The sequence below is a fragment of the Lepisosteus platostomus genome, chromosome 16 (assembly GCF_059453375.1).
Source record: "Lepisosteus platostomus isolate fLepPlt1 chromosome 16, fLepPlt1.hap1, whole genome shotgun sequence".
Taxonomy (NCBI): Eukaryota; Metazoa; Chordata; class Actinopteri; order Semionotiformes; family Lepisosteidae; genus Lepisosteus; species Lepisosteus platostomus.
The window spans coordinates 5419915-5440768 of record NC_142626.1 but is presented as its reverse complement, the minus strand read 5'-3'; the positions used below and the strand labels follow the sequence as shown (position 1 = coordinate 5440768).

The 20854-nt window shown below is 38.3% G+C and overlaps 2 protein-coding genes across 2 annotated transcripts in view; both read left to right on the top strand.

The window, feature by feature from the left end:
* Positions 1 to 20854, top strand: part of LOC148646745 (NACHT, LRR and PYD domains-containing protein 3-like) — a 2700574-nt gene that overhangs the window by 1719281 nt on the left and 960439 nt on the right. The window lies entirely within an intron of this gene.
* Positions 1847 to 5715, top strand: LOC148646763 (endonuclease domain-containing 1 protein-like). Its single transcript, XM_088608578.1, has 2 exons — positions 1847 to 2251; positions 4556 to 5715. Exons 1-2 carry the CDS (start codon positions 1898 to 1900, stop codon positions 5153 to 5155), a joined length of 954 nt encoding a protein of 317 aa, XP_088464704.1. The 5' UTR covers positions 1847 to 1897; the 3' UTR covers positions 5156 to 5715.

Genomic DNA, 20854 nt, shown 5'->3' with positions numbered 1-20854 from the left:
GCATACAACACACAAGTTACTTTATGTACAGATGCAGCCATTCAAACTTTGCGGTACAAACCCGTACCACTATGTACATACGGTACGAACATTTTGTGATTTTTAGAAATATAAAAAATGTCAATATAGTGCCCATAATATTTGCTATTTTAGTTTTTCAAAGAAATGTTTATTTGTTAAAAGAAAACTCATGGCAATAGCAGGATTTGAACACCAGACCTCAAGCTGATAAGACACAAGCTTAAGCCATCACACCACAGACACAGTCACGTGAACAACTGTTAAACAGCCATACACATCAATAAAAAGTCTTATACTACTGTTTGTGCTACAGTACATGAATATAATTATATTGTTATTAATTTCTTTAGATACGCGATTCCATATTATATTTCCTATTAATCAAATTATAAAAGTACTGTATGCTTTTGTTTACTCCGATAACGAGCATATTCGCAGAAAAGGTTAAAACGATCACTTTCCACAAAGTATATAAACTTACAGTAATATGTTCAGAAGGAGCACGTAAAAATGTTTCAGAAATAACCACATGTAAGACTTTGATGCTTAAAATGTTTAGGGAGAAATGGAATACTGATGTGTATTTTTTCTTTAAACTACCAAGACAAGCCATATACTGTACAGTACAGTTTACATAATATGTTTATGTTCCTAAATTAATATCGTTTATGGGCATGTGAAAGGCACGGTGAATCGGAGACTTTGTATGATTGGAAACGAATACGTGATCGGAATGCTGTGGTGTTCCTTTTTGTCAATGAAAAAATAGTCTTTTCGTTTACAAAGACCGTTACAAAGAATGTGGAGCAGGGTAAAACTTTTAGTTTACAGCTTGTCCAAGGTCATTCATTATTAATACTATTAGTAATATCTTCGGTAAAGACTTGGATGCATAAAATGTTTCTGCATAATTAAAATATTTATGATAAAGGTGGTAGGTTGTGTATTTTTGTCCAGCTGAGCAATCTTGCTTTTATAAAATATACCAACTTTTTAATATATAATGATTAACATGCTGTAATACACAGTTTAAATGTAAAAAGTCTAAAGAGTATACAAATTAATTCTCATAAATTCTATGATAACTATATTAACGTAATTAGGGGACACAAGGGTAACTAGAGAGATTAGTGTCTAGCCACAAAAACTTTCACAAAAGTCTCTACAACACTCAGTGCAGTTACAGGTCATTTTTAGGGAGAACCTGCACAAGAGAAATGGAGGTATTTTTGACTGCATAAACTAAAACCTTTTTTGGTGAGGTACGAATAGACAGAGCCCTGTGTTACGGTAAAATCACAAGCCAATGAAGAAGATCATCTCAGAGAGGTTCAGCCATCGTCACACAATTGCTCTACTCCAATATGAAGAAAGCAGCCCCACTGGGTGTCATATTTTGCAAATCAGGCTTTCAGTACTTTAATCCCTTTCCTACAAAAATCTTATTAAAATTGAATATGATTTCGGGCACAGTGCAATTTATTTAAGGATTTTTACACAACATAACAAAGGTAACGCATAGCACTCTTGTGCAGATGCTTTTAAAGTTCATGAAGATATTTTTAATTTAATAAAACCTACAGATAACCACTTGTCTCCTAATATTTTTTAGAAGAAATAGCTTATAATGAAATTTCTGGCAAATTCAAACATTCGTCATATTTCAAGTAGATGGCTGCAGCAGCACTTCTCTCTTCAGCATGGAATAAACCTTTACTTGTTCCTCATCATATTTCCTTTACTCACCAATAGTGACATCACACTGTTAATTATGTATTTATTCAGATTTATTCAGTGGAAATGCCTGGCCTCTATAGAACAGGAAGGAACCTGTGTGTCTGGAGCCCATAAGCTGTTGCTCTCCCTTGCCTGCAACATGCAGTCTATCTCTGTACTGTGTCTGGCACTGGCTGCACTGTGCACAGTCAATGGAGAGGTTTTTAATGATTTCAATCAGTGTAACATATTTTTCTTTAGAAACACACCTGTGATAGGCCTGGATGAGGTGGCTCTTCCTGTTCCTCAAGATGTCCATCCCGAAAGATTTCAAACATGCCTCTCAGCTTATGGGCAACAGTCTCCTGCATTTGTCTGTCAGAGAACTGGGAATCAATACCATTTTGCCACTCTGTATGACAGAGGCAGGCGCATCCCACTGTATTCTGCCTACGAGATGGATCTCCGTAATGGAACAGGGGGGCGACAGGGCTATTTCAATGTTGAGCCACAGGTACAGTGCCTTGCGAAAGTATTCGGCCCCCTTGAACTTTTCAACCTTTTGCCACATTTCAGGCTTCAAACATAAAGATATAAATTTTTTATTTTATGTGAAGAATCACCAACAAGTGGGACACAATTGTGAAGTGGAACGAAATCTATTGGATTTTTGAAACTTTTTTAACTAATAAAAAAATGAAAAGTGGGGCGTGCAAAATTATTTGGCCCCTTTACTTTCAGTGCAGCAAACTCACTCCAGAAGTTCAGCGAGGATCTCTGAATGATCCAATGTTGTCCTAAATGACTGATGGTGATAAATAGAATCCACCTGTGTGTAATCAAGTCTCTGTATAAATGCACCTGCTCTGTGATAGTCTCAAGGTTCTGTTGAAAGCGCAGAGAGCATCATGAAGACCAAGGAACACACCAGGCAGGTCCGTAATACTGTTGTGGAGAAGTTTAAAGCCGGATTTGGATACAAAAAGATTTCCCAAGCTTCAAACATCCCAAGGAGCACTGTGCAAGCGATCATCTTGAAATGGAAGGAGTATCAGACCACTGCAAATCTACCAAGACCTGGCCGTCCCTCTAAACTTTCAGCTCAGACAAGGAGAAGACTGATCAGAGATGCAGCCAAGAGGCCCATGATCACTCTGGATGAACTGCAGAGAACTACAGCTGAGGTGGGAGAGTCTGTCCATAGGACAACAATCAGTCTTACACTGCACAAATCTGGCCTTTATGGAAGAGTGGCAAGAAGAAAGCCATTTCTCAAAGATATCCATAAAAAGTCTCGTCTAAAGTTTGCCACAAGCCACCTGGGAGACACCCCAAACATGTGGAAGAAGGTGCTCTGGTCAGATGAAACCAAAATCGAACTTTTTGGCCACAATGCAAAACGATATGTTTGGCGTAAAAGCAACACAGCTCATCCCCCTCAACACACCATCCCCACTGTCAAACATGGTGGTGGCAGCATCATGGTTTGGGCCTGCTTTTCTTCAGCAGGGACAGGGAAGATGGTTAAAATTGAGGGGAAGATGGATGCAGCCAAATACAGGACCATTCTGGATGGAAACCTGTTGGAGTCTGCAAAAGACCTGAAACTGGGACGGAGATTTATCTTCCAACAAGACAATGATCCCAAACATACAGCAAAATCTACAAAGGAATGGTTCACAAATAAACGTATCCAGGTGTTTGAATGGCCAAGTCAAAGTCCAGACCTGAATCCAATCGAGAATCTGTGGAAAGAGCTGAAAACTGCTGTTCACAAACGCTCTCCATCCAACCTCACTGAGCTCGAGCTGTTTTGCAAGGAAGAATGGGCAAGAATTTCAGTCTCTCGATGTGCAAAACTGATAGAGGCATACCCCCAAGCGACTTGCAGCTGTAATCGCAGCAAAAGGTGGCTCTACAAAGTATTAACGCAAGGGGGCCGAATAATTTTGCACGCCCCACTTTTCATTTTTTTTATTAGTTAAAAAAGTTTCAAAAATCCAATAGATTTCGTTCCACTTCACAATTGTGTCCCACTTGTTGGTGATTCTTCACATAAAATAAAAAATTTATCTCTTTATGTTTGAAGCCTGAAATGTGGCAAAAGGTTGAAAAGTTCAAGGGGGCCGAATACTTTCGCAAGGCACTGTAGGTGCGCTGCTAGTTAAACTGTTTTAGAATTGACCTTTGACATGTGAATGTTTAAAAAAACATAAATACCAGTTTGTATGGATAATGTATAAGAGACTTTCATAATTAAATGGTTAACTTTTTAATAATCTATGTACCTTCTACGTTTCCCTTCTGTTGAGTACAGATTGGATATTTCTAATGAAATAACTATACGAATGTGCTATGTTTCACCTTGATTCACTTGGGCTTTCAAGACATAGTATAAATAATACAGTAGGACTGTTAGTCCTGTGTCATTGTTTAGGCACATTTGGAATGTAGATAATATACCTACAGTAATACAGTAATAAAGTGTGGTCTGCACAGCTACACTGCCCAATATTTCTCATGATTGCTTAACTTGGTAACTTGTGTCTTTGATCAGAATGTTATATTAGAAAAACTGAGAGAAAGCATGTCTGAGAATTGTATAGATTCATCTCCCATTACTGTAGTCTGTATGCAATGAATGAAGTAGTTTTTCACTATTGCAATCCACATTATTCTGTATTTAATCAATTACTCCTAATTGTTTTTACTTTGTCCTCCAGATAGTTTTATATTTACAAATGAAAGCATTTCTCTTGAAAATGGATAAGCATTATTCAAACCAATTGTCCAAAATAAGGCATGTTCTGCATTTCAGCTGGTGCACAGAAGTCTTTCACAAACTCAGATGAGAGAGATTGATACCAAAAGACAGATTGCTAATTACAACAAGCAACAGTCATGCAACGAACGTATAGAGCAATACAGGCAAATGTACAAGCTGAAGTGGAGCCAGGCTGTTGATGAGGATTTCCAAAACTGGGACCGAGGCCATCTGAACCCTGCTGGTCATCACAGTGAGAACGTTGAGTCCTTGGCCACCTTCACTCTGACCAATGTGGCTCCCATGAGCAAAACCCTGAATACCCAACACTGGAACAAGTATGAACAGAGACTGAGGGATAATCTGACAGCTGGCTGCTCTCATATGTATGTGGTGACTGGTGTGGTCCCTGGTCAAAACACTATGGTGAATCGTGTTAACATCCCAAGCCACTTCTGGAATGCCTACTGCTGCACCGATAACAATGATGTTCCTCTGAGGGCAGGGGGGGCTATAGCTGAAAATACAGATTATGGATATGTGGATGAAAAAGGTCTGTCAGACCTTCAACTGCAATTGAGGGATCTTTTACATGCACACAATTTTGATATATTTCAAAACTGTGCTCCACACCATATTTCATCAACTAGATAATTAGTCAAAATGATCATTTTTAAATTTATGTGACAAAGAAGAATATTAAAATTAAAATTTACAATTAATTGGTTGAATAAACATTTTCTGTAAGACAATACAATTAGTGACAAATAAAGGTTAATTCCGTGTTGAAAGGAAAAGAAAAGAAGCACATGTTGGCTGTTGAGCCTCACCTGAAGAAGGCTCCACAGCTGAAATGTTATGTCAACAGTTACTTGTTCCTTTGCAGCCTACACATGCTGATGTAGCTCCCTACTCAAACTAATACAATAAGTGTGCATTTCTGTTTTTTTTATTTTAAGTTCCTTCGCTTTGGCTTATCAAATGAAACGTAAAGACTTGTTTAATCTGTAACAGTATTTTTTGTCCATCAAGTATATATATTTCAGATTTATTTCACTATGTGTGTAAAAAAGATAAACACGTGTTGTATAGTGCTATTTCCATGCATAATGTGCTCACATACAGTGCTTTGCAAATGTATTCAGACCCTTCCTTCAGTCTTTAACCGCAAATGTATAAGTTTGCAGGAAATATCAATAAAATCCACACTGAAATATGTTGACTGCTTATCTGCATGAATTCCCCCCACACACAAACAGCACAAACAATAACTCCTACCATATTCTTTTGTGCAACCTCTGTACTAGTCTGTACCTTTAAAGGTAAGTCTACTTTGCTTTTCTTCCCACGATGTATTGTAGAGTGTTCTTTTTTCTGGGGGTGGCATCACTCAAACCAAACCAAGGACACCGTGCTGCAGAAACTAATCATTCTCATGTGCTTATTCGATGTTTATGGCTTGAAAAGTTGAGTTTGTGCTGGTTTCATTTCAGTCAGTGCTGTGGAAGCTCACACAACTGGTGGACCTTCTTGCATAAGGTAAAACCCAAGTCCAGTCTTGCTGGAATCACCCTGCACAGTAACAGTAAAGTTAAATTGTTTGTTGATTACTGGATGATGAAATCTGGATTAAGACAAAATATAGATTTTCTTCAGTGCTGTTGTAAACCTGAAAGAGGCACATTGTGTACACCACAAGCTATATCAATATTCTAGCACATAATATAACTATTTTTATATATTAAGCTATGTAAGAAACAAATAAAAAGTAATGCTCTGATCGGGCTTTGAACTGCCTGGGTGCAGCACTCTACATTACAGTCCAAGAGTGTTTCATTGTCCATTACTTCTATAAGGACAATAAAAGTTTTTTTTAATAAAACGAATGTCCAACTTTTTTAACAAGAAGTAGTGTTCTTACCACATATTGTTAGAAAAAGATAACACATTTTAGCTTTTATGGGGTACAGTATATAAACTTTATAATGTTAGAACAAGTACGTTACAACTTTTCCAAAATACCCTCCATAAATCACCAAGTTAAAGACTTTGATGTATAAAATATTAACATGTATGAAGAAGGTGGAATATTGTTGTGTACTTTTTATATTTAGCTACATCTACTGCATATGCATCTGGTACTAGTTCCACTCAATGATTAGGTTACTGCATTGGCTTTACACAGTTACCTTGGTTTACATAGTAGGGGGTGCTGAGAAGCATTACTTCAGTCTTGTCACAGTTTAAATGAAACAAAATTGAGTCATCCAGGTTTTTTCTGTCACAGACACAATTAGAGAGTGCAGAATCAGTCTCTTTAAAGTCAGGTTTACGATGGAGGTAGATCTGAGTATCATCCATTTAGAAATGATCATCCAGAAGATATGATCTTTACATATACTGTATATTTACTATATACAGTACGTACTATATTTATATAGAGAAGGTACATCATTTTGTACTTCACAATGTACTGTATACATTTCCTGCTATTTCTATACTACAATATTATTTTTATGTGACACCAAACATTTATAAATGACATGACTGTGAGCCTTTATGAATTCTTGTCCGGCTGTTAGCCGAAAGGTTGTTGCTCGGTGCCCACACAGGGACACTGAGTGTTTTTGCCGCAGTATAGTGACGGGGACACTATACTGTAAAAAAGGCACCGTCCTCCTGATGAGACATAAAACCGATGTTCTGACACTGTGTTGTCATTAAAAACCTCAGGGTTTTTTCTCAAAAACAGTAGGAGTGTCACCCCTGGCCAAATTTCCCCCTGGCCTTTATCAATCATGGCCTCCTAATAATCCCCATCTATAAAATTGGCGCATTGGCACACTATGGCTGCCGTTGCATTGTCCAGGTGCGTGTTGCACATTGGTGGTGGTGGATGGGAGTCCCCATTACCTGTAAAGCTTTTAGACTGGAGTCTCTAGAAAAGCCCAATATAAGTGTAAGGGGTTATTATTATTCCTGTTATTTCTGTATTACAATATTATTTCTACGAGACAGCAAACATTTGTGAATGATATGACTATGAGTCTTTATAAATTCTTGTTCATGCTTTGGAGTAATTTTACAAAGTTGGGTTGCACTGACCCATAGTGGCCCCAGCACCAAATGACAATTGTTGAGACTGCGTGCTTGTGGAGAAGGTTTGTTTTTTTTAGTTTTCTAATGCAATCCGGATAGTGCTGTCTACTCAAATGTACTGTGGCATTGCGAGTGCTTTACTAAAATTTGAATCCAATGTAATCCTTATCCAGAGCTCTTCCTCACCACTGCTTTTCCTGGCAGTCAGCTGACTTATCAACAGGCTTGGAGAGAGCAGAAACTGAACTGAAAGGCAGCACACAGCCTCCCTCCCTCTGTTGAAACTTGTCAGTGTTTTCTTACAAGTGTTTTTACATTACTTGGGAAGTAATATCCAATGGATCAGCACATAAGTCTTAGACATTTAGACATGTATTTTATTAAATTACCATATTGAGTGTAGGTCACTGAGGGAATTAAATAAAAGTTTTTACTAAAAGTTTGTATTACTGTATATTTTATTGACTATGTATTTCTATACCTATATTTTACTAATTCCATCTCAGGATGTCTGGTCTCAAAAGATAAGATAGCCACATTGTGTCTTTATGCATACTGTAGCTGGCATAGTTCTCAGGGAAATTACCAAGTGACCTTTCCTGGAACAAATGATATATTCAGCAGAAGGTGCTGCTTGTCATGCAAGCCAGCAGTAAAGAAAATATATGTACTGGTCAGCTTTCTAGAATGCCCCAAACACTCTTAGTCTTCGCAGGAAATACTGTATAAGCACTACTCTCAACATGAGTAGTCCAGCACACGTTACTGTCTATGTGTACACCTAAGTACTTATATGAATCAATCAGAGTGATAAGTTAATTGTGGATTACTACCTGTGAATGATCACCAACTGCTCTGAAATCGAAAAACTATTTCTTTTGTTTTTTTTAACATTCAGAATAAGGCTATTGTTGTCACACCATTGCACAAGGCTTTGGATTTCTGACATCCAGATGTATACAGTATACAGATGAGCTGCTACTTCTATGCATTAAGCCAAGAACAGCTGTATCATCTGAGAATTTGAAAATGAAATTGCTTTGACTACTGCTTGTAAAATCATTTGTATAAAGTGTTAAAGTACAGACAATACAGACAATGCCAATCATATTTACCTGTGATGGTCCAACATAGCATATGTACGCTATTTGATGTTTTTTCCTTGTTTGTGAACATACACATACACACAACACTCAAACATAAACACACTTCATAATAAAAGAGCAAATCACTCAATAGCAGGATTTAAAGGACGTTGAGAGCAGAGAATAGCTCTGACTGGAGCCCAGTGTGTAAGTCCACCCTGGGGCAAAAGCAGCACTGCTGGTGTTCTGGGGATGGTGAATTACTGATCCAGGAGGAGGGTTGCTCGTGTTCTCGTTCCTTACCTGTGAACAGTGCAGTGTAAGTCCTCTCTAAAGACTCTTACAGACATTTAGATCTGGAGGTAACAGATGCCCCTAGTTGCATGAGTGCAGCCAAGCACAAGTTTTCCAAGTAAAAGCACCTGCCTATGAGCTGTTACCTCACAAGACACAGTAAGCCTTCAGAAACCGAACATGTGTGCTAACTGGCTGTTTGAGAAAGCGGTGGAGGTGTCTGATTATCTATCAGACAAATTCAAGTTAAAGGAAAAGGAGGAAAAGTACAGGAAGAAGCTGAGTTTATCAGAGGGAGTTTGGGGCGAAAATGCCCGTAAGAAAGCATACTGTACTGGTAAAAGCACAAGGATGTAGCTGCAGCTGCAGCCCTTGTGCAGCACGTGTGGTGGCAGATAAACGAGAGATCAGAGTGTGATAAAAAGGAAAGGGAGCTTATGGAAAACTTAAAGCATTAAATGAAAGAAAAGATCATTTATTCGCTACAAAAGAGGAGTTTGACCAAAAGCTAAAAGAGGCTGTGCAGGAGAATCAAAAGATGAAAAAAAAAGGTATAGATTGTCAGACAGTGTTTGGTCTGAGCAGTGGTATAAGGATAAACAGACGAATTGTGGAATAAGTGACGTTGTGTTTATGAGAAGTTACTGTAACGAAACAGTTCTTTCAGACCCTATGAGGACGACACGATCCAGGGAAAAGTGAAGAAACACGGGGAAAAAGATCATGCAGGATACGGGGATGAAAACAGGGGGCGTGTCCTTGGTGTGCTGATGATCGGGGGAGGTGTGGCCGAGGCAAACAATCCAGGAGAAAATCCAAAGGGAAATCTAACCTTAAGCAAGTCCAAAACTGGGCAGTCCATCCAAGACAAACAAGATTTAAAATCGGGAACCGGATTGGAACCGGTGGGAGACAGGAACAGGAACAGAGGATAAAACCTTAACAGGACCAGGCGCTTCCAGGTCCCGGGCTTGCACGATACGGAGATCAGATGCAGAGCCCCGAATAAAGTGAGCGCCTGGCTTTTAAGGAGAACTGAAAGGGGGTTAGAACAGGGAGCAGGTGCAGGCGATGAGTGGAAAACAAGTAAGGGCTAGAGCGTCCTTAAGAGGAGGGGTCTACGAACGTGACAGTTACGCTGTTAAAAGAGATACATGTAGAGGTGAAAAAAAATACAGCACATTGTAGTGCAGAAAAAATATATTCTAGATGTGTATGTGTGTTTCATGAATTTGTGTGCCTGCACGTGTGTGTGTAAAAGACCACAGTGCATAACTGTGAGTTTTGGTACGGTAAATGACGGTGTGTGTTTAGCCAGCCGGACTGACTAGAGACTTAACTAAAGAGACTTGACTAAAGCAAATAATGAAAAGGCAACTTAAGTGACTAGAAAACATAACAGTGAAAATGTAGGTGGACCTAAATGAGTTAGATAAACATCGTTTTTGTGTTTGTATACAATTAGTTGAAACAATATATGGAGACAGTACAGTCCCATTGTGGTTAGCTGTCTGAGGTTGGGGGTTTGAGCCCAGCTGCCACCATGTGTTTTCTTTTAACAAATACACATTTCTTTGAAAACTAAAATAGCAAATATTATGGACACTATATTGACATTTTTTATATTTCTAAATACAACAATGTGTTCAAAACTAAGTTATTTATTAATAACAATGAATAATTTCTAACTGCTACTGTACTGCCACTACAGTATAGCTTATATTTATATATTTATTTGATGTGCAGCAGAGTTTAACTCAGTCAAAGCGCCCTACATTACAAACTTTCTTGCGAAATTCTTTAAGTTAAGCAAATGAACAAAGAAGGGTTATTTTTACAATTGGCACTCCGAAATTTTTACTGATTTAATTCCTCTCATTTAGTTGAAATAGATTAAGAAATCATGCAGTAGTTACAGTAAGGGAACAAGTAATACAGATGCAGCCATTCAAAGTACACTGCACAGACACGTACCGCGGGTAATTGGCTACGGCCTCGTGCACTGTGTCGCGCGATGACGCAAAATACCGCGGTACGTGATTGGTTGACCGACAGGGGCACTCGTGGTGTGTTGGTCGGTCGTAGAAAGATTTAAATGTCTTTACTGTGCCCATTTTAGTATTGAATATTTATATGGAATTTTACCACTGAAAAGAAATCTTAGTAGCTGAGCATAAAAAAAATAGGAGCATAACGTGTGTGAAGGCCATAAACGATATTAATTTTGGAACATAAACATACAGTTTATGGCTGGTCTCGGTACTTTAAAGAAAACATACACATCAGTATTCCATTTCTCCCTAAACATTTTAAGCATCGAAGTCTTTAACTAACATGTGAAATAGCTTGTATAAAAGTGGTAGTTTTAAGCTTTTCTGCTAATATAATATGGAATCGCATATCTAAAGAAATTAATAACCACATAATTATATTCATGTACTGCAACACAGTAATACACGCTGTACAATGTCTGTTGATTCTGTATTTGTAGGGCTGTTTCAGACTTTCCTAGTAGCCTGCTGGTCTACATGCTTGATTGGTAACCCACAGGTTGTGTGTTCAAATCCAATCAGTGCTGTGACTTTTTTTTTAACAAACATTTCTTTGAAAAAATAGAATAGCAATATTATGGACAATTAATTGACAATAAATATACAAAAGCACATATTCAATTTGGGAAATAGTTTTAATATGTAAATAGTTCCCTGGTTCTGCACCCCTGGGTGTTTCTCTCTCTCTCGCTCGTTCGCCCTCCCCCCCCCCCACCTCAATTCAATTCAAGGTGCTTTATTAGCATGACCGATGGGTACAATCAGTGTTGCCAAAGCAAATAAAATAATGAAATTCACATGAAACAAAACAAAAGATAACAATTAATATAAAATCTACAGACATATTACAGACATTTACAACAATTACATATTATAGAATATTTACATATAATGTAGACATAAGGAGCATTATTGGGAGACAGACTCACTGTTCCTCAGGCTGGGACAGGAGATCACACACTGTATTATTATTATTGAGAGACAGGCTCACTGTCTGTTCCTCAGGCTGGGACAGGAGATCACACATTGTATTATTATTATTGAGAGACAGACTCACTGTTCCTCAGGCTGTGACAGGAGATCACATACTGGGCTGCCAGTTCAACTGAGTTCCCTCCTCCCTCTTCCAGTAGGATTGGGATCCGTTGTGATTCTGGCAGGTGTGGGAACTCTGGTACTAGATTTCTGAGTTTAGGGAAGAATGTTTCTCTAATCCCAGAGTATCTGTCACAGTGCAGTAGGAAGTGAACCTCTGTCTCATTTCTCCCCGCTGGCAGTGGTAGCACAGTCTCTCTCTCTCCCACCCCCCTCTCTCTCAATTCAAGGTGCTTTATTAGCAGGGCTCGTTGTATGTCTCTCTCTGGTCGGGGCGTGGGAGAGCTCACTGGCAGATGGTGATAGAAAGAAAGAAAATAAAGGCAGCTTTTAACTCCACAAGTCACACACCAATACTCCATTTCTCCCTAAACATTTTAAGCACCAAAGTCTTTCATGTGGTTTTCATCACTCTCTGCGGGAGTGCTGGCTGTGACTAATTAAACCAATTTCACAGGTATTTTCAAGTGGTCAAGTCTTCAGCGGGAGGGGGGAACAAGCTGCCCAGCCATGTGGAATGCCACAGAACCGCAAACAGACAATACACACTAGCCGAATATTTGACCAAGATATCCAGACACAGCTGTATGAGCTCCACCAGTAAAACTCAAAGTATTTTAAATGAAAAGACTTTATTTTTTCCATCAACAAAAAGTAACACCCACCACAGCATTTCGTTGATCTAACTAACAAGGATGGGACATTAGCTAGCCAATATGATAAAGGAATAACTTTTTTGTTTATTTCTCTAGCACATTTATTTGAACATTTCCATCGATTGTACAAGCACTGAAAAACTGTTCAATCCCTAGTTCGTCAGGCATTTTCTTTTACTATAACAGATATAAAAACTCCCTTGCTTTTAACAGAGCGTTTCATAATTTCTATCAACAAAAATTATTTAAACTGCGACACTTTTATCATTCAACGAGAGCTCCAAATATCACAAGGATCCTCAAGAGATCAACAAAGACAACAGAAAAAGATATGTGTATAAGATACTGTCCATGGGAATCCAAGCTTTTCTATCTAAGCTAAGTAGTGTTTAAAATTTCTTCATTACACAGTGAAGTCAAAATTCCAGGATGTGCCTGCCTATGTACGCTGGGCAAACGTTCCGAGGTGAAATTCTTTCAGCACGGGGGTACCTGTAAAGCGGGGACGACGGCACCGAAAATTTTTGGCGCGCCCTCTCTTTAAAGCCCTGACCAAATCTGAAGACAGTACGTACAGTTATAATTCAAACTGAATTTAAAAATACACATCCCAGTTACCGTGCTTGTGATCATTGCGTTTAACCAACAAATCAGGGCAAAAAATCAGTCACATAACTTTGGGGCTGAGTTTTGAAAGCTTAACCTATCAGCAACAAAGCAAAATTTACACGATAGAATACCTCAAACTGTCAGTTACACGACTGTGTATGCCGCTTAAGCCACTCCTATTTGGCTGTTTAGTTATGGAGTGTAAAAAATACAAAAATGCACATGAGCAAAAAGGTTTAGAAATGGAGCAGGTGTGACTTTGAAATAAGCAAATAGAAACAAAGCCATGACTATATATAGTGCAGAAGAGGGATACAGGAACACTTGCTTAGATATACAAAAAAATCACAAAAAGGTGTATGTTACAAAAGAACATGCAAACATGTTCATCATGTACATGAACATGTACATCAATTTCCCTTCGCGATCAATAAAGTCTTATCTATCTCTGAACATGAAACAGAGTGAGGAATCAGAAAATTAGCATGCATATAAAACAGCAATTCTGTCAGTGAGCCCAAAATGAATTAATAGCAAACATGGTTTCATAGTTGGGCATTCAGGTAGATTGCCAGGTGAAAGGATTTGTAAATATATTTTGTTAAAGCAAGTCAGTATTTCCACAACACATAAAATACTTTTTTCCAAGAAAGTTTAGCTTCTGTCACTAATGAAACCACTAAAGACATAAATATAGAAATCTTAAGATTTTTCTTAAGCAATGTTGGTAGCAGGATGAACTGTCAGGTTGAGCTACAGTAAGTGTATATTTTGTCGCAGAGTTGCTGCAAGATGTTAACAGTGAAAAAAGGTATTTAGAAATGAGTTATTTCAAGAAGAAAATTTTCAGAATAATTGCAAATCTAGCAGGATAGAGAAAGCACAGAAAACAGGCAGTTACATTGATCAGATTAGTATGAAAAGCCATTTAGCAAAGGGAATGAGAAGAGTGACAAACTAGTATACTTTAGATCTTTTTTCTGAACCAGGGAAAATCTGATCATGTTTCCCTATAACAATAATAAAAAACTTTATTTTATATATTACCATTAAAGGTGGCATCTCAAAGCAATACAGTAGATGTAAATACATATAAGAAAGACAAGCAGTTAGAGGTGCTACCAAAATTAGAAAATGAAGCAGATACAGACACTATGTCTTCTGAAAAGAAAGGTTTTGAGGTTAGATTAATTTGAAGTTGACTCGAAACCTGATAGGAAGCCAGTGCAAGGACTTGAAGACAGGTGTAATGCATCTCTCTTAGGATTCTCGCTGTCATATTCTGAACATATTGAAGATTGCTACGTGTGGATTAAATTTCCCCAGTGAACAGGATGTGCATTTATTAATTCTAGAAAAAAAAGCCTTTCTTGATTTCTCTAGTTCCTATTTTCTCTAGTTTCCTTTAAAATAAACTATTATTCCACAATGCAGAGTATTACATGGCCAGTGTTTACATATGATATTTGTGATTTAAAGAAATTAAAGCAGCTTTAGGAGATGTAAGTGTTGGCTGAGTTATTGCAGGATAAAAGACTAGAGATTTTGGTAAGAAAAAAATAATTTTGGGAAAGTTGAGGAATACACTGTGTGGTGTCTCCGGGGGAATAGTTTATGTAAACGAAGGTCGTACTTACACCACACTTTACTGTCCTCCGATCCGTGGCGTTTCTTCCAACAACTGTCTTCCTAATACAGTCCGTAATCCGTTCCCTTAGTCCTGATTCGTTCCGAGTTCCAAAAGTTCGTAGTAAAGACAATCCGCGATGTATCCTAAACCAGTGTCCGTAATCCAAAATCATAAACCTTTCTCCTTGCAGTCGTTCGTTAGCCCGATCCTTAACATCCACCTCTTTCCACTCTTTTCCTCCAAAACGCATTCACCTTACCGGCTTCCACGCCGTTCACTGCCTCCGGGCCACTTATATCCCGGTTCCTGATGCGTCTCAGCTGTGTCTCGTTGTCTCTTAAGGTAGACCCTTTCCATCTACTGGTCAGCTGATTCTTTTTGTCCGCCATCTCGCTAAGGTCCATCTCTAGCATTTTCAGCGTTTCGTTTCGGAAGTACCTGTTAGAGATGACCCTTCCCCGTGTCCTCTTACAACTGATAAGAAGAACACTTCCTAATGGGGTTAGGCATACTTTTGATGAAGATGATGAAGTTAACAGACCGTATGTTTACATAGATACTGAAATGAGGATTGTATTTTAGATTTTGTGTAGTTGCTAGCATTGAACTGTGTGTTGGATGCACATGAATTGAAGGAATGGGCAAACATAGCTGATGCGGATCCACAGAGCCAGCATATTAAGATGTTTATAATTAGAGGCAATTTGTTTAAATAACTAGGTATGGATACTGATGTGCAAGAGAGGTGGAAAGTCTCTTTCCTTAAGGCAGCACTATAAAATATTTTATTCTCAGTGAGATGCTGCCATTTCATAGTGGGTTTCTAACACTGTGTATAGTTCCATCCACATAGTGCCTTTACTTCCATCCATTTCTAATCTCTTTATCCAGTACAGAGGATTTGGAGCCTATCCCAGTAAGCAACGGACACAAGGCAGAATACACCCTGGATATAGTGCCAGTCCATCACAGGACAGACAGACACAAACACACACACACCAGGGCCAGTTTTCCCATAAACCAGTTAACTTACCAGTATGTTTTGTACGAGTGCAAAGGGAGTCATATCACACATATGGAGAAAAACCATGTAACCCAGAGAGAACATGCAAACCCCACACACAGGTTGGCAGGAATTGAACCTAGGACCCCAGCGCTGCAAGATAGCAATGCTAACCACTTTGCCACCATTATAAATGGATGGATATCTTAGTTATCTTTCTAGTTTACAGGTTTGCATGCATAATTTAATTTTGAAAGCCACTGAGACATCAGGTACTACTGTTGTATTTATGAAAAAGAAACAAAACAAAAAGCATACTAACAACTGTGCCATCCTACTCTTTAGTTAATACAATTTATTATTCATAAACAGTTAACATTGTTAGCAAAATATTTTGAATTATATTTAACCCTATTTTTTCTTTAGTTTTGTATTTAAATTATTATATGATAGTCAGATTTAATGTATATTTGAACAATGAAAATATATTTTTACAAGATGCGGGGGAAAGTGCAACAACTTATTACAGTGCTAAATTTAATATTATTGATTGCTAATAGTTTATGGTAACACCTAACTTTCTTCATTAGATGTATTTAAAACAGTGAACTAAGTGTAACATAACATTCAGAAATACAATTGAGAATAGTTTTGTGTTGTTTGTATAGATGAAACGTTTCCAAAAGGTATAACGTAACAAAATTAAAGATGATTAAAATCTGTAATCTTTCCACTTGTATGTCATTAGAAAGTACAACAAGTTTCTGCTTTGTCTAAGGATGGCATCAAAAAGTAGTCTAAGTGGTGAGAAAGCTGTGCTTAATGATCATCAAGGGACTAAAAAGTAAAAAGAGATGCTTCATATTGCTTGATTAATTTTAAAAGCTAAGTTATAAATGCAGACGCAATTGGTGCCATTAAGCGCTCCAGGCAGCACAACGTTCGTTCTCCGCGCCTCCTCCCTCTCTTGGTGGGATGCGACACGCCCACTGCGGTTTACTGCGAAATACCCCACCCATTTTGAATGGCTGCATCTGTACTGTACAGATTACAAGCATGTAGTGACAATAAAAAAGTTGGCAGTGCACATTCTATTTGCTTCATTTCAGGCCTTATACACAATGTTTGGAACAATTGAGGTGTTTGTCTGGCTGCAAGTGAGCTAAGAGGTAAGAAAACACAGATGATCAAAGGTGGATCAACAGTCATACCATTAAAATGGTTAAACAGAAAAAGACAGAGAGAAACAGAAAAGGTACAGAGAGAAGAAATACCCTTGCCCCTTTCCTCTTTACGTGTGCCATGTGGTTGGTCCTTGTTTTCAGTCATTAAGACCAGATTCTGACTAAGTAATCTGAGCTTTATTTTAGAGAGTTTGCCATCTTTAGTGAAATTCTGATTTCCTATATTGTGGAATTTTCAGTTTTCCTAGTTGGTGCATTTCTAGAATAGGGAGATTGAATTTCATGTTGCAGGAAGTGAGATTTAATTCTGAGTTGTATCTATTTCATATAATGTATGTTATTCTCTTTGTGACCTGATAAGTTGTTGAGTAGTCATTTCAGTTTAATTTGCATTTTGTGTTTCTGGGTATATAGAAATGGGTAGATGAATTCTATGACAATCCTTAAAGGAATGGACTGAGTGGAGTTCAAAACCTGTAAAACAGAAAAACTCAGGGAGTGAGGAAGCCTGAGGTCAACTTCCTCAGTTGACCTGATTGCTTTGGTCTCAAGATGAACAGATGTCTCACAAGGACAGTGGGAAGAAAGAGGGAACAGGAGACAGAATAAAGAAAAACAGAGACAGCTGACAGGACAATTGTCCTATCTATGATAAACTAGGAGAAACTTTATGACAGTTTCTCAGAAACCTGCTAAGACAATTTCTCTGCCTAGTTCTACTGAAAACATTTTCGTTGCATTTGATTTCACTTGAGACCTATAGATTGATGTCCCATCAGCATGGAGTACCATGATAATCCTGGACTTTTGTCTTCTAAAGATTTTTAAAAAGCTACATACAGATGCAGCCATTCAAAGTGCGCGGTACAGACACGTACCGGAGGTGATTGACTACGGCGTCGCGCATTGTGATGCACGATGACGCGTGGTACCGCGGTACGTGATTGGTTGACCGACAGGGGCACTCGTGGTCCGTTGGTCTGTCGTAGAAAGATTTACAGTAAACATCTTTACTGTGCCCGTTTTAGTATTGAATATTTATATGGAATTTTACCACTGAAGGGAAACCTTAGTAGCTGAGCATAAAAAGAATAGGAGCATACTGTAACGCGTGTGAAGGCCATAAACGATATTAATTTTGGAACTTAAACATACAGTATATGGCTGGTCTTGGTACTTTAAAGAAAAAATACACACCAGTATTCCATTTCTCCCTAAACATTGTAAGCTTCGAAGTCTTTAACTAACAAGATACCAGAGTCAACAAGCATACTTTTAGAATTTGATTAAAAGGGAATATACAGTGCCTTGCGAAAGTATTCGGCCCCCTTGAACTTTTCAACCTTTTGCCACATTTCAGGCTTCAAACATAAAGATATAAATTTTTTATTTTATGTGAAGAATCACCAACAAGTGGGACACAATTGTGAAGTGGAACGAAATCTATTGGATTTTTGAAACTTTTTTAACTAATAAAAAAATGAAAAGTGGGGCGTGCAAAATTATTCGGCCCCTTTACTTTCAGTGCAGCAAACTCACTCCAGAAGTTCAGCGAGGATCTCTGAATGATCCAATGTTGTCCTAAATGACTGATGGTGATAAACAGAATCCACCTGTGTGTAATCAAGTCTCTGTATAAATGCACCTACTCTGTGATAGTCTCAAGGTTCTGTTGAAACATCATGAAGACCAAGGAACACACCAGGCAGGTCCGTAATACTGTTGTGGAGAAGTTTAAAGCCGGATTTGGATACAAAAAGATTTCCCAAGCTTCAAACATCCCAAGGAGCACTGTGCAAGCGATCATCTTGAAATGGAAGGAGTATCAGACCACTGCAAATCTACCAAGACCTGGCCGTCCCTGTAAACTTTCAGCTCAGACAAGGAGAAGACTGATCAGAGATGCAGCCAAGAGGCCCATGATCACTCTGGATGAACTGCAGAGAACTACAGCTGAGGTGGGAGAGTCTGTCCATAGGACAACAATCAGTCTTACACTGCACAAATCTGGCCTTTATGGAAGAGTGGCAAGAAGAAAGCCATTTCTCAAAGATATCCATAAAAAGTCTCGTCTAAAGTTTGCCACAAGCCACCTGGGAGACACCCCAAACATGTGGAAGAAGGTGCTCTGGTCAGATGAAACCAAAATCGAACTTTTTGGCCACAATGCAAAACGATATGTTTGGCGTAAAAGCAACACAGCTCATCACCCTCAACACACCATCCCCACTGTCAAACATGGTGGTGGCAGCATCATGGTTTGAGCCTGCTTTTCTTCAGCAGGGACAGGGAAGATGGTTAAAATTGAGGGGAAGATGGATGCAGCCAAATACAGGACCATTCTGGATGAAAACCTGTTGGAGTCTGCAAAAGACCTGAAACTGGGACGGAGATTTATCTTCTAACAAGACAATGATCCCAAACATACAGCAAAATCTACAAAGGAATGGTTCACAAATAAACGTATCCAGGTGTTTGAATGGCCAAGTCAAAGTCCAGACCTGAATCCAATCGAGAATCTGTGGAAAGAGCTGAAAACTGCTGTTCACAAACGCTCTCCATCCAACCTCACTGAGCTCGAGCTGTTTTGCAAGGAAGAATGGGCAAGAATTTCAGTCTCTCGATGTGCAAAACTGATAGAGACATACCCCAAGCGACTTGCAGCTGTAATCGCAGCAAAAGGTGGCTCTACAAAGTATTAACGCAAGGGGGCCGAATAATTTTGCACGCCCCACTTTTCATTTTTTTATTAGTTAAAAAAGTTTCAAAAATCCAATAGATTTTGTTCCACTTCACAATTGTGTCCCACTTGTTGGTGATTCTTCACATAAAATAAAACATTTATATCTTTATGTTTGAAGCCTGAAATGTGGCAAAAGGTTGAAAAGTTCAAGGGGGCCGAATACTTTCGCAAGGCACTGTAATATAGAATCTCGTATCTAAAGAAATTAATAACGATATAATTATATTCATGTACCGCAACACAGGAATAGTACACGCTGTACATTGTCTGCTGATAATGTTTCTGTAGTGCTTTTTCAGCACTCTGCATGTGACCTTGCCGGTGGCGCTGTGGGTTAGATCCTGACTCCCATGTCATACGGTCGACTGAATCACACTGGAGCCATGACTTTTTTTAACAAACATTTCTTTGAAAAATTGAAACGTTTCCCTTGGTCAGAGATTAAATAAAACCTCACTCGCACCAAACAAATTTATATTTCTAAATATCACAACATGATCGAATTTAAGTCATTTTAATAACAATGATTAGTCACCTATGCGTTACAATATAAACATTTATATTAATTTAAATCGCATTTTGATTTAAATCGTAAACGCGTCTTTAAATATATGTGTTTTTTCATTCACAATCAGACAAATGCAACATAAATTGATATCTTTGTCTTCTAAGTATCTTAATAAACTTTCAGCATAACTTTCTCCCCGTTTAGATTTATTTTTCTTGGGATCTTGGGATCAAACGTGGAAAGATTAGATTGTAATCATTTTTATTTTTTAAATACAGTGTAAAAAGTGTAATCTATGCTAAAAAGTTGTACACCACCTGCTATAAAGATACATATTGTAATACTTTCGGGTTCGGATAGGACAGACACAAGAACTCAGACTTGCGGAGTTAAAGC

Coding starts and splice junctions, on each gene's coding strand:
- LOC148646763 (XM_088608578.1), top strand. CDS start 1,898: ATGCAGTCTATCTCTGTACTGTGTCTGGCACTGGCTGCACTGTGCACA. Junction 2,252..4,555: donor ATTTCAATGTTGAGCCACAG/GTACAGTGCCTT, acceptor TCTGCATTTCAG/CTGGTGCACAGAAGTCTTTC.